This window comes from Gigantopelta aegis, chromosome 3 (assembly GCF_016097555.1).
Source record: "Gigantopelta aegis isolate Gae_Host chromosome 3, Gae_host_genome, whole genome shotgun sequence".
Classification (NCBI taxonomy): Eukaryota; Metazoa; Mollusca; class Gastropoda; order Neomphalida; family Peltospiridae; genus Gigantopelta; species Gigantopelta aegis.
This window is the reverse complement of record NC_054701.1, coordinates 51,999,025-52,013,262: the sequence shown is the minus strand read 5'-3', so window position 1 is coordinate 52,013,262 and position 14,238 is coordinate 51,999,025. Positions and strand designations below refer to the sequence as shown.

The following is a 14,238-nucleotide window of genomic DNA, read 5'->3' as shown; positions in this document are numbered from 1 at the left end:
GAACCTGCAAATACACTGTTAAAGTTGTTACAAAGTACTTCCGGTTTAAAATGAACAGCGTGGGGGAAGAATGTCAGGACTTGAAACACAAGTATGATGAATGTTTTAACAAATGGTTCTCAGAAAAGTTTTTAAAGGGATCTAAAGAAGACACGTGTGCACCTCTGTTTAAGGTTTATCAGAAGTGTGTGAAGGTACACAAACTATAGAAAAGTGACAGCATGATATTTAGCTCGTCACCTCTAGTAGCCCTCCCCTTATAGTTATAACTCATTTACTGTATAATGGCTTATTCAGTTATTGATATGTTGTAGGGGAGGACTAAAGGGGACGGTGTGTAATACTAATACTTTGGCAATCGTCAACGACCAAATGGTAGCCACCTAATGTGTCTAAAATACAACCCACCCACCTAAATTTAATGTCGCAGAGCTTTAGTTCGATTTTTCCAGTCATGACATTAAACTTGCACGTTGTAGCGACAAGCAGGCAAAGGGCCACAACTCTATTCAAGTATTAATTTTGATTAAAAGATGACCCCATTTGAGCATACCATTGGTGCAGGGTTTTGTACTTTTACTGCTTGTGCCCCACAGATGCATCAATAATTTTAATAAAGTTGAATAAACAACATTTGCGATCCTTTATATCAGTATCATTACAGTGTAGATAAATTTAGAAATTACTGTTATATTGGTATATACTATAGTTTCTTTTGGACGTCAGTATAGAATACTAATATAAACAAGTTCCCGTAACAGACAATATTTAAATATTACGAGTGTGATCTTGCTGATGTATGATTGACAGGACTAGCTTGAATGAGCAAAATATTTTGCCAAATTATCTATTAAAGTTAACAAATTGCATAAACCCAGTAATTTTCATACAAAATATCAATTGTATTATTTCGCTAAATGAAAATACAATTTGCCAATTGTTTTTAAAATTGGCAATTGGCGAATTTGGCAAGTGCCAGAGCTAGTCCTGATTGGAAACACACTTATTGTAATATAAACAGTCTCTCACGGGATATCGTTTAGTATTCTCTAATTACTAACAGTACACCATGGAGGGCTACTATCTTAGTGAAATGTTTATTTTTGGATCTTAAAAACTATTTTCAAATTACAGCATGCAAATTAACTTTTTAAAAAACGTAATATACAGCGTGTGAAACCTTCTATATACACACACTCTTTTATACAGTGTAACCCCTCCAATTGACCACCCATATACTAAGACCATATGTATATGTAGCAGGGGTGGGGAAAAGCCCTTTTTTCCCGGTCTGGGACTGATTCTCGATCTCTGAGACCGAAATTATTTTTGTAAAACGTACGTTTGCCGGTCCCACTTTTGTCATTCTTGTCAGTCCGAAGCACCTGTCAATTTCTATTATTGGAACAAATTCCTATAGTCAGTGGACCGGCCTGCCCAGACATCAGTATCTCGTGCATGATTTAAAATAAGAAATAAATAGTGGTCAATATGGCTGGTGTTTCAGACGTTTGTGATTTTAAAGTCTGACAAAGTATATCGCCAGTCACTGAAGTCGTACCTACAGTAGTATCTATCGACTGCCACTAGGCTACACATTTGTCAAAGTCGCTGAGCCGGTCAAGAAATTAAACAGACCTTAACGATAACACCATTCTTGGTTTAGAGAGCCATCACGGTATTACACTCCAATTAAAACAAAGAACCAGAATTTTCAACTGGTTACAATCAACACCTGTCAACACCTATGTACAGAGCTCTGTCGGGTCGAGTGTCCTAGTCCGAAGCAAGAGACTTTTGTGCAATACAAACTGCTTAAAGTATACTGAAATAATCTATAAATGTATTTATTGTTCAATGTAGTGTATCCAATAATTATAAAGGATTTTAAAATTAACAAAAGGTTTCCACCTTTTTTGTTAACAAGTGGGAGTAAGCAGAACAGCTACATGTACTGGTTATCTCTAGAGCCAGTAGAGGTCAAATTTCAACCAATCAGTGATGACGTTATTAATCTCTTTGTCTAAACATGTGCTAGCTCAGGCTGTCAAACACTTCAACGGTGCCATCTTTTATATATATAGGAATTAAAATTCATAACTTTTATTCCTTTTTTATATTATTTATTCCATTATGTAAAATATATACAATTTGTGGGGTTTTTTGCTGATGTGATAAAAAAAAAGATTCATGTTTTCATGTGTATCGTTTCGCGTTCATGATTCAAGATAAATCTATACAAATGTCACTATGATTTTTAAAAAAACCCTATTTGACAAATATCGTCTTTTAAATGTTCTTTTTTTTATTCCTTTCTTCCCCCCCTCCCCCCCCCAGTAGTGACGACATCATTTGGGACCGATTGACAATTTTATTTTTCCCCACCCCTGATATGTAGTCATAAAATACTAGTCTTAAAGACTACTGGCTATTGTGGATTCCGACTGCTAATGTAATTTTCTGTACTCTGTACGTTTTTACTCCACAAATGAGACTTCTGCACTAAGTAACCTATCATACTGGTACCAAACAATAAACTGTCAATTAATTTACTGAATGTATGGCACTTGGTCTGTTTATTGTGTAAGTTGTACATAAGAATATCAAAAAGTATAAGTTGAATAACATGTCATTAGTGAGTTCCGTGGTCTAGTGGATAAGCTACTGGACAATCGAGCTGACGACAGTGGTTCAAATCCCATCAAAGCTGGCTCACACATTCATTCGTCCTCATCTATCACCCTCTGCCTATCATTCTCATTATCTTAATATAAAAAAACTTTTCAGTTTCTCCCACAATTTCAATCTGTTTCAACCCTTTCTGTCAGTTTCCTCCGACTCTTGTCTTCTGAGCTGTCGACACCATCACCTATCTGTCTCATCTTCATCCACGGGTCCAATCTCTGTGTATTGCCCTGCACCCACCTGGCATCCTTGTCCTCTGCCGCTAATAAAAGCTGGTCTGACCCATGGTACTAATGACCGCCGGTAGTAGGGGTGCATAGTAGGTAGTTACAAGTGTCCCTTAACAATGCCAAAAGTAACTACTGAACACTCCCCGAAGTGGTCAGACTAAGCCCACAGCTAAAAGCTAATGGGGAATGACAGGTGTGTGGCACAGATAGCCACAAGAGACAAGCACCTGTCACGGTTAGAGAGACAAGAACTGGGATGTGGAGGTGGACAGTGAAAGAAGTTGAAAGATAGGAGGAGTTGCCAGATCTGAAGGAATGAAATGAAATTCAAAGGAGAGAAAGGAAAGGGGGAAGTGGAATAAAAAACCCAAAAAAACCCCAAAAACCCATAAGCATCTGTAGAATGTGTATGGCCCATTATTGCGTGCTTCCATAAAACACCATGTTCAAACACGCCTTTCCTGAGCACAACCTCTGACTTAATCAGAGTTCTGCATACAACAGGGAAGTATTAATTTTCATCAAAGTATATGTATATTCTGTACAATTCTTCATTTTGTTTTTGAGTAAGACACGTGATTCATAAGTCGTATATTCATACTGCTTTTGTGGCAGTATACGCCCATGATCCCTGAGGCAGTGTTGTCTGTTGAGACTTGTTAATTTTCAACGTGTACTAGTTAGGGGAATTATCAATCTAATTAAAATTAGCTCCACTGGTTAATTAATATTACATGTGGATCTAACAGCACCCTGTTAGAGCTCATGTCCAGTTGACCGTTTATTCGACCAATCAAAACCATACTTGCATAATCATGCCAGTGATTTCAATAGAATTTGAAAACATTCAGGATTTTGTCGAGGTTATACAAAATGATTTGGGTGAATTACGAAGTATGCAGGAAACTAATTTCAATATAATTTTTTTATATAAAATTCATTTCAAGACGAAAAACCCCCCAAAACGTGATGGTATAGCCATAAAATCTGTTTATACTAGTACACAATGCAGAGTTTATTACTGCACTTTTACAAACTAACTTTTTCATGCAATTTTCATAAAATTTATTTTTAATGATTTATTATTTTTTTGTATGTTGTTGTTGTTGTTCTCATTATTATATTATTATTATTATTATTGCAGAAAGCCATACAAGAGAAAAAGTTTGATCTGTATGAAATTGAAAAAAATGTCTTGGGGACGAATGAGGAGAAAAGCCCGCCATCATGACCCTGATTTGGCACAATGTGTAACTTATGGAAATCACCTGTGTTCGGAACTGGCCAAATCTGTTTTATGTGACTTATATTAAAGTTTGAGGTGCAAGAATATGAAAACAGTAATTTTGAGGCAAAGTAGATAGATTATATATTGCAATGTTTTGCTATTTTTATATTCATAAAAGATTCAAAGCCTTTAGTTGCAAAATTTAACTGCAGCGGTTTTTGTAGAACTTACATACATTTTATAACTTATTTTCTGATGGCAATATTGTCGTCTTGTTTAATATACCGGTATCCACATTGTGCATTGTGACTAGAGAGGTTTTCTGAATTGTGCTGCTGTTCCTTGGAAGATTTCAGTGGTTATAAATTGTCAAAATTGTTTAATAATGTTTGTTTTTATTCAGGCTGTATGAAAAATTGCACTGAAGTTGGGACTATATTTTATAGTAGTTTAATGAGGTGTAATATGCCTAAGCAGACTTTCTGCCAGAATGTAATGTAACGATACATCATAAACATAAATCGGATCATAAGTACCCTTATTAGGTGGTTATGGGTTAGAAATCTTTTCAAATTGGACACTGAATTTCATATACTTTTTCAAATTTTAAACAGCAGTTATCTTACAATAATTTTTCTAAAAATTATAAAAATGTATCCATTAATTTTCAAGATTTTAGTGTACCTAATTTTACCTTTCATACCCTCTGGCACTGGCAGAAACCCTGCTGAGCAATATTCTCATGCATTTTATTACATACCTATTCAAACTTACTATAGTGATAAAGGCATTCTGAGACCATGTGATAAATTTATTTTGTATCGCACATGTGCGATCTGGACCGGAACTTTTAAATGAGAAATTTTTCTTTTTACTGCAATTAGCGCCTTTTATTTACTGACGTCATATATGATTTACAAATGAGATTTACAAATGACGTCATTTCGTATTTGAAACATTACACAAGGCTGCCGCAGAGTATGATTCTTAATGTAAAATGAATCCACGAAAGGAGTTTTGATCATAGATTTAACAAAGTGTTGTTATGACATTAAATTAAAAACCGTTTTTGTAAAACATAAAAGAAGGTATGTAATACCAGTAAATACAGAACTTCAAATACGTTGTTTTCGCTTCTCATTTATTGCACAAGTTTATTTTGTAAAAATAAACTTGTGCAATAAATAGGAAGTGAAAAACTTTATATGTGAAGTTCTGTATATATATTGCATATGGGTTTTTTTTCCAAAGATATAAATTTAAATTGATAATGATAAATAAATAGAATATAGTAAACTTGCTACCATTACCAAGTTTGTCAATCAGGAAATAACTTCATTGTTACTTGCTAAAGCTCATGACAATTGAAAATTATTTCACTTGGAATATGATATGATATGAAGTTGTGAAGTGGAAGTTCTATTAATTTATTACCTCAGCAGTTACTCATAAAGGAAAATATTTTGTAACATTAGCTGCTATTGGATGATTTAACTTGTCCAATAAACCAATGACGTTGTCAGTACTAAATTTGATGTTGTCACGATTTGGCATACACGCATTAAGTAGTTTAAAGAGTGCGTTTATGGCTTTGTTTTTAGTTTTAAGCTTCATTACTTGTAATGAAATGTTAGTTTTATGCAATTTATTATATATTTTTTTTTTAACAATATATAGAACTTTGGCTTTTAAAATATTTCTGTGAACATTATTAAAATACAAGGTTATAGCAGTATTTAGAATAGTGTGTAAAGTGGTTTACATAGTTTCTGTATACTGTAGAATAATAAACTTGGTACCTGTTATTGTCAAATTTATTTCCCTCATGAAATAATCTTTACTTATGACTTGCTAAAGCACATGGCAAGTAAAAATGATTTTAGTCGAGACATAAATTTGATAATAACTGGTAACTTTTTTTATTCTCCTCAACTTCTGTGTTTATGTTCCAATGTTAAATTTTCACATTTACCTCCATTTCTAACATCCTAGATCAAAGAAAACTGGCTTATAGTTGCCCCTGTATACGTTCATCTTAATGTGTAAATGTTTTAGTTAAAAGTTTTAATTTTTAATGAAAATACTTTCCAATTTACCTCAATTTTAAGTGTTTGCATGTAGGTCCATTTCTCGCTAACTAGATCACAGTTTTGGATTTTTTTTAAACGATACCACAAGAGCACATTGATTTATTAATTATCGGCTGTTGCATGTCAAACATTCGGAAATTGTGACATATAGTCTTAGTGAGGAAACCCGCTACAGTTTTCCATTAGTAGCAAAAGATCTTTTATATGCACTATCTGACAGACAGGATAACACATACCACAACCTTTGATATACCAGTTGTAGTACACTGGCTGGAACGAAAAATAGCTTAATGGACCCACTGACGGGGATCAATCCTAAATCAATCACACATCAAGCGAGTGCTTTACCACTGGACTACGATAATGTAGATCAATGAAACTTGGTTTATATTTTAACCATATGCAACTATGAGCAACACCAAGTAAGGAAGCAAGACATTTAATTCCATGGAATTCCTTATAATAATGAAAAACATTGCCTACAATTACTAGTGTGATGGTTCAACACCGAGATCTCCTAAATTACATTTATAACCAACTTAATTTTAATTTCCATATCAAATTTAATATTGTCTCATGAGGATCAAATGCTGGTAGTCCTGTGCAGGTGATCTCTTCTGTCATTTAATCAATCATTAAAACAGAATTTTTAAGTAACGAGTTAATAATTCCACTACTTTTTTGTTTACACACACACACACACATACCAGGCCCATAGGCAGTATTTTGAGAGTAAGGGATCGTTTAGGCTTATGGTGAGACACGAAGTGCCTCACACGAGGGCGCTGCAATTTTGTGGTGACGAATATTGAAGAAAAAAGTCACCATTGGTGGGGGGTCGACCGACCCCCTCCCAACCTCCCATTTGCTACGGGCCTGCAGAGATTAATGGTATAAGTCATAATTCCAATGAAGGAGCCAACTAGAACAGGACTTAACATACGCATAGATCACAGTGTATTGTATACAGAAGCTGGGTTGCTTTGATCATCTGTCTCTTGTAAATTAATGTAAATTGATTGCTGTTTGTAATAGTTTCTTGGACGATAGACAAGTACAGCAAGGAAGACGTACAGCACCAAAAGAGCAAGAAACACTCCAACGGTCAAATCTGAAAAATAACAAACAAAAACAAACATTTTAAGATGTAGCTTGTGTTTATTGCCTCACCACTGTGAAGGTAAAATCTGAGGGATGTATGGGTCACCGGTATATTAAAGAACATGGTGAGTGTAATAACCAGTCGGTGGAAACATACATTTATAAAATATCCTTTGGTGCTATTCAGGTAAAATAGACAATGTGGTGGCAGCAGTAAACTATTTTCTATCAATTCTAGTGTTCTCATTAATGAAGGCAGCCAGTTAAAATAATGATCATGGCAAAAAATATCGTGTGGAAAAATAATCACAGCAGTTTTGCAATTGCAGAGATCTAATGTCGTTTTTGTTTTGTTTGTTTGGGGGTGGGGAGGGGGCATAGCAAGTATTGCCTTCAGTTTAATAAAAAATTATGGCACCAAGGCAAATTTTTCATTTCATTAAAAATCCAATGACGGCAAACCAGTTTGGGCACTACAGCATGTTTTGGTGCACAATGGCAACAATCAACTATTGGATGTTAAGAATTTGGTTATTCTTTCATATTTCATAATCAGCAAGGGATCTTTTATATGATATACCGATCGTGAGACAGGAAAAATATTAATCAGAGAAGAAGTCCACCGAGGGGATTTGATCCTTTGACCAAAACACCTCAGGCGAACACTGTTGACTGATCTAGATCTTACCCCTAGTCTGTCGGTATTAAAAGACGTAAATAAGTAAGTAAATTTATGTAAAACAAAGAGGCCTATCGGTTCCACTAGTTAATTTTCAATTTTGTCAGTTGTAAATAATTCATTAATTTGTAACGACCACCGTACAATATCCAAGTTTAAGAATATTTGAAAATGTTCAAATTGAATGTTTTATTTTTATTTAAATTAAACAATTTGTTTTTTTAATATTACAAATTCCAAAATATCTCTCTTATTAGTTTGTGAAAACTGTCCCAGAGAATCATACTACCAAATTTCAGAACTATTCAGTGAAAACGGCAGACGATTTCGGTGTTAAATTTCTATTTACATTTATTTTTATGAAATAAAAATTCACAAATTCTAAATTTTCAAATTATCTCTGCATATTAGTTTGTGAAGACTACCCCTGACTACATATGACCAGCGTGTTATATGTCAGATGCTTTTGTTTTAATTACAGGTGTCACTAATGGGTTACTTCGGGCGTCAAAGTTCACCGATTTTTTGTGTGGCGTTTTGCTTATTTTTCATACCAAGTTTTCGCATTTTTACTGGTTTAAGCCAAAAATTAAGACCAGGTGTGGATTAGAATACGAATGTATTTATTTGGATTGCCGATCATTTCACCGCGTGTTCCACATATTGCAATGTATATACATACATCTCTAGTTAATTAACATTCATGTTAAAGGTGAATATAAAATTGAAGTGACAAATGTAAAATTAAGTATGTATATACTATTTTGTCTGACTAGAGCCTTAATTAAAAACTTACTTCAGTTAGTACAGCCATGTATATTTAAAGGGTTTAGCATTAATAAACACATTTTAAGTTCATCGTGGATGGCAATATTTTTGTTTATGGTTATTTTTAATGATTAAGTCTTTTAAATATATGATTCTTAATTCATGAAATTTGTTACAATGAAAAAAAAAAAAAAAAGCCCACAAAAGCCAAGAACATCTAGAACCGCCTCCCAAATTAAACCCATAAACAAGCAAAACCACTGCTAACTCATTTTAAGAACGAAGTATAAACGACATGGGCGGGATGAAGCCCAGTGGTAAAGCGTTCACTTGATGCGCGGTCGGTCTGGGATCAATCCCCGTCGGTGGACCCATTGGGCTATTTCTCGCTCCAGCCATCGCACCACGACTGGTATATCAAAGGTCATGTTATGTGTTATCCTGTCTGTGGGATGATGCATATAAAAGATCCCTTGCTGCTAATCGAAAAGAGTAGCTCATGAAGTGGCGACAGCGGGTTTCCTCTCTCAATATCTGTGCGGTCCTTAACCATATGTCCGACGCCATATAACCGTAAATAAAATGTGTTGAGTGTGTCGTTAAATAAAGCATTTCCTTCCTTCCTTATTCATATCAGCATTACTACCAAACAGCTATATTGGGTTGCAAACGAATCACTACACATTTATACATGGATTCCAATTAATTTTGAGGGTAGAATGATGGAAATACATGTTAAACAGGTCTCAGGTTAACACATTTTGCCCGATAATCTATATCATGTTAGCCCGAATTCGACGTTTGTATCCCGTCTCGTACGCTTCAATGTATCTGTTTGCAAATTAGACCGGCCTCGGTGGCGTCGTGGTTAGGCCATCGGTCTACAGGCTGGTAGGTACTAGGTTCGGATCCCAGTCAAGGCATGGGATTTTTAATCCAGATACCGACTCCAAACCCTGAGTGAGTGCTCCGCAAGGCTCAATGGGTAGGTGTAAACCACTTGCACCGCCTCGGTGGCGTCGTGGTTAGGCCATCGGTCTACAGGCTGGTAGGTACTGGGTTCGGATCCCAGTCGAGGCATGGGATTTTTAATCCAGATACAGACTTCAAACCCTGAGCTAGTGCTCCACAAGCCTCAATGGGTAGGTGTAAACCACTTGCACCGCCTCGGTGGCGTCGTGGTTAGGCCATCGATCTACAGGCTGGTAGGTACTGGGTTTGGATCCAAGTTGAGGCATAGAATTTTTAATCCAGATACCAACTCCAAACCCTGAGCGAGTGCTCCACAAGGCTCAATGTAAACCACTTGCACTGACCAGTGATCCATAACTGGTTCAACAAAGGCTATGGTTTGTGCTATCCTGCCTGTGGGAAACGCAAATAAAAGATCCCTTGCTGCTAATCGGAAAGAGTAGCCCATGTAGTGTGGTCCTTAACGATATGTCTGACGCCATATAACCGTAAATAAAATGTGTTGAGTGCGTCATTAAATAAAACATTTCTTTCTTTCCGTTTGCAAATTAATACGGTTCAGGTACAGATGTTTCTAATCTGTTCGTTCTACAGTGATGATGACCCAAGGCAAGCATTGTATACAGCGGAGATTCGTATACAGCTTATGCTTATTTGAGGCGTGCAGGCACGTGACGGTGCGTCCTAGCGGATGATACTTACGTTATGTTATTCAATGCTACTAACAGTAGCCTAAGTTCCAATAACGAGCTACTCTCGGATACTAAAATTCAACAATTATATATAGCTCCCCTTTACCTTTCATGGACCGTTCAAAAAGAACCCAAATCCTTCATTGAAACTGCGCAACCTTTCTGTTTGGCTTAATCCTACAGGACTTTTCAAAATTACCATAGCACTAACCACCACCCGCTGCCGACTCGTCTCCCACCCACCCAACCCCTTTCCTGTCCTGGGCAGAGGAGCCGGCCAAGGCCGGTACCTGTGCCCATGACAGGCGTACGCTACAACAGCTTGCTTTGAATGTTCAGGTAAAACCCTATGTCCGGATTTAATGCTACTAAATGCAGAGATCGTTATACTTCCTGCAAGGAACATCAACACCCAAAGGAATCAACTTCAGATATAAAGTGAACATTATTTTCCTACTGAGATGATATTTTGGATTACGACAGCACAATTCAACAAACCCGTATCATGTTCAAAATACCACGTCTTTGTTTAATTTTAATGCCAGGATGATGATATAAAATTCTAAAGAAAACTACAAAAGAGCAGAATATCAGGAACTAGAAAGCAGGTGGCTGACATTCGGTGTGTTCTTGTGAAATAGAACATATCGGGATATTTTATGGGAAGCCGTAAGGGAAAGCGGAATATGGTCAGTTAATGATGACGTAGTAATAAGTTGTAGACTACATGGAAGGCGCAAGACTATGGGGTCCGGGGGCATGCCCCCCCTCCCCCGAAATTTTTAAATTTAGACGCTCAGGGAGGTTACATACTTAAAACGTTAATATCAATAACCAGTAGCTAGCTACGGCTCTGGTAGTGACAATCCTACATTAAAGCATGTCACGTGGACCAGTAGATCATAAGCTTTGAATTGTTAACTATTAAACACACTATATATGGTCATTTGGTTACTACGGGAGTGAACTTTTACCGATTTTTTTTATGACATTTACCCAATTCTTCGTACTCCAGTTGGTTCTGGGGGAGAATCCCCCGAATTGTTCTACAACTGACGTAAATTTGCTACCAAGAGTGTCATTGAACCAGTTCAGCTATTTAAAAACTTTTTTTTTTTAAATAGGCCTACAAAGACCTACATAGTAAATTGAAAATAGTACATTGCAAAATGATAAATTTTGTATATTCATTGTTTGCTATTATTTGCGATTATAAAATTTTGAAACGAATTATTGATTGTATCGTTCCATTCTTCATTGTAAGTAAATATTTCATTTGATTCAACAATTTGGTAATGACTGGTGTTTATACATGTATACGTAAGAATACAAAAATATATTGTGAAAAGTGCCAGGCGGATGTTGCCGACAAATTTGCTGTCTTTGAGCAACTCATCTGCAGTGTACGGATTATCCCAGTATCCCGGAGATACCAGAATTTAATTTTGAATACCAGACTTCAAGAACCCAGTATCCCACCGGGATACCATATAAGGTTCTTGGTTTTTTTAATCATGCATTTTTATTTTTTGCTGAAACAGTGAAAGTCGTCATTTACTGGTGAAGTTAAGTAACAGTATTTTTTAGCTCTTACTCAGTCTAATGCTATGCCGTAACAATATCTCCCCCAACTCGTACTCAGTCTAATGCTGGGAACCGCTAAATTGCTATCGTTCTTGTTGGATGTTTCCTCCCTTCAAATTTTATTTGAGATATTGATCGATTCCACATCTGCAGAAAATTGATACAGGTAGGTTTATCGTTAGTAATGTCAAAAACACTTATTGATTACTGCTAAATATTAATTTATGTCAATATTACGCAAAAACAGATGTAGCAAATCTTTTTGCGAATTTCACGAATTCTGTGATTTTGATTGTGGTGTAGCAATAGATTGGGAACGAGAACGGTGTCGTCCAAATTTGTTATGATGTTATTTATGAATTTCATTTAAGTGGGATACTAAATTCTCAGGTGGGATACCAGATTTTGAATTGTTAGTATCCAACTGGGGTACTGCCCAAAACTTTTAATCTCGAACACTGCATCTGTCTGGTCAACCAGTCAATTTGTCAAATATTGTGAATTCGCCGATTTCCTAATATTTTTTTACGATTTGATAAGACAGGAAGGAAGGAAATGTTTTATTTAACGACACACTCAACACATTTTATTTACGGTTATATAGCATCAGACATATGGTTAAGGACCACACAGATATTGAGAAAGAAAACCCGCTGTCGCCACTTCATGGGCTACTCTTTCTGATTAGCAGCAAGGGATCTTTTATATGCACCATCCCACATACAGGATAGCACATACCTTTGTTACACCAGTCGTGGAGCACTGGCTGGAACGAGAAACAGCCCAATGGGTCCACCGACGGTGATCAATCCGAGACCGACCTCGCATCAAGCGACGGCTTTACCACTGGGCTACGTCCCGCCCCCTAAATAACTGAACAGGATGTGTTATCATAAATAACGATGGCGTTCTCACAAAGAAATATCAATAGCCATTTCCTTTCATTTGTTAATGGCATTAATACTGGGTCCGCCAGAAGTGGGTGAAGTTTACTATACTATAGTAGTACTAGGTAGCCCAGGACTGGGTATAGCCTACTGTAGGTTTATTAAAATATGTATCTACCTATTTGCTGGTAACCTAGAACTGAACGTGCATCTCTCTCTGTCATTCTCTATAAACTGATGTTGACTGACTGACTGACTGACAAATCTATCAACATGCCTCTATTCTCAAAAGTTTCAGGCACGTACCCACTGGGCTCATCAGAAGAATTGCATTATAAAAAATGGGCGGGGCAAACTACACTCAAAACAAGAGTAATGTCCCTTGCATTGTTTCAATATGGACGTGCGCGATAAGAGGTGATTACTAGTTTATTAGTTCAGGAACATTGGGGTTTAACCCGGAAATAAATAGTACAAAGCTGATTTTTTTCCAGGATAGATGCAAGAGATAATTAGTAATAACATATCAAAAGTCCCCAAGTTTCCGAGGTGTACTAACTTTACTACAGACGTGTTATTGTCATGTTATCCATTTGCACATGCAACCCATTTTCGTTATTTATCTTAGGCAAATTAAGCCTGGTATCGGGCGCACATTTTTGACATCTGTGTCGGATTTTTAAGAACAAGAAGATCAAGAATAAAAAAAAATATATATATTGTGGAATGTACGGATGTTTTATTTAAAAACGACAAACAAATACATTTGAGGGTAGCCAGAGTACTCTATAAAAGTATACGGGTATGCAGTCAAAACGGCCCCATGATGAAACGGCCCAGAACATGTAAGTCAAAACGGCCAAAGAAAAAAGTCAAAACGGCCAAAGAAAAAAGTTAAAACGGCCAAAGAAAAAGTCAAAATGGCCAAAAGAAATGGTCAGAACGGCCAATAGGTACTATCACGTTAAATTGATTCCCATTAGTAATAATTAGTAATCAATATAGCCTATATAAACATATATATCAAAACAACCAAAACAACGGAATCACTGGTAACAATTTATTAGCCTACACAACGCAATATACTATTGTAATTAAGACCACCAATTAACATTTTATTTAACAACACTGAATTCAATCACAGAAAGGGGTGGAGGGTTAGTGGACCATCTAGGTTTTCCGGGTGAGTGCGTATCGTCTGAACGAGTTCCTAGTGGCGCTGCTCACCCGGGGGCCACAACGGGCCTGTCCCCCAATTTACTAATATAATTAAGACCACCAATTGACCTTGTATTTGAAAAGAATTATAACAATTGAACGTT

General features: G+C 36.3%; 2 protein-coding genes and 1 long non-coding RNA gene across 4 annotated transcripts in view; 2 read left to right on the top strand and 1 right to left on the bottom strand.

Annotated features, from left to right (window-relative positions):
* The first annotated feature begins 19 nt into the window (after positions 1-19).
* LOC121368218 (TP53-regulated inhibitor of apoptosis 1-like) lies at positions 20-4,521 on the top strand. The gene is made up of 2 exons (XM_041492851.1): positions 20-194; positions 4,060-4,521. Exons 1-2 carry the CDS (start codon positions 51-53, stop codon positions 4,144-4,146), a joined length of 231 nt encoding a protein of 76 aa, XP_041348785.1. The 5' UTR covers positions 20-50; the 3' UTR covers positions 4,147-4,521.
* Positions 4,522-6,656: 2,135 nt separating this feature from the next.
* Positions 6,657-13,249, bottom strand: LOC121368215. Its single transcript, XR_005957486.1, has 2 exons — positions 13,095-13,249; positions 6,657-7,344 (listed from the first exon to the last, which is right to left on the bottom strand). It is a non-coding gene; the product is annotated as an uncharacterized LOC121368215 (long non-coding RNA).
* Positions 12,175-14,238, top strand: part of LOC121368214 (nuclear speckle splicing regulatory protein 1-like) — a 23,567-nt gene continuing 21,503 nt past the window's right edge. The window contains exon 1 of one of the 2 annotated variants that reach the window (XM_041492849.1): positions 12,175-12,195. Coding sequence is in view for 1 of the 2 variants with exons in the window: in XM_041492848.1 (XP_041348782.1) it covers positions 13,314-13,333 (20 nt within the window). In the remaining variant the exon portion in view is untranslated. Of the gene's footprint in view, positions 12,196-13,257; positions 13,334-14,238 lie in introns of those variants that run through there. The other variant, XM_041492848.1, reaches the window with a different exon arrangement.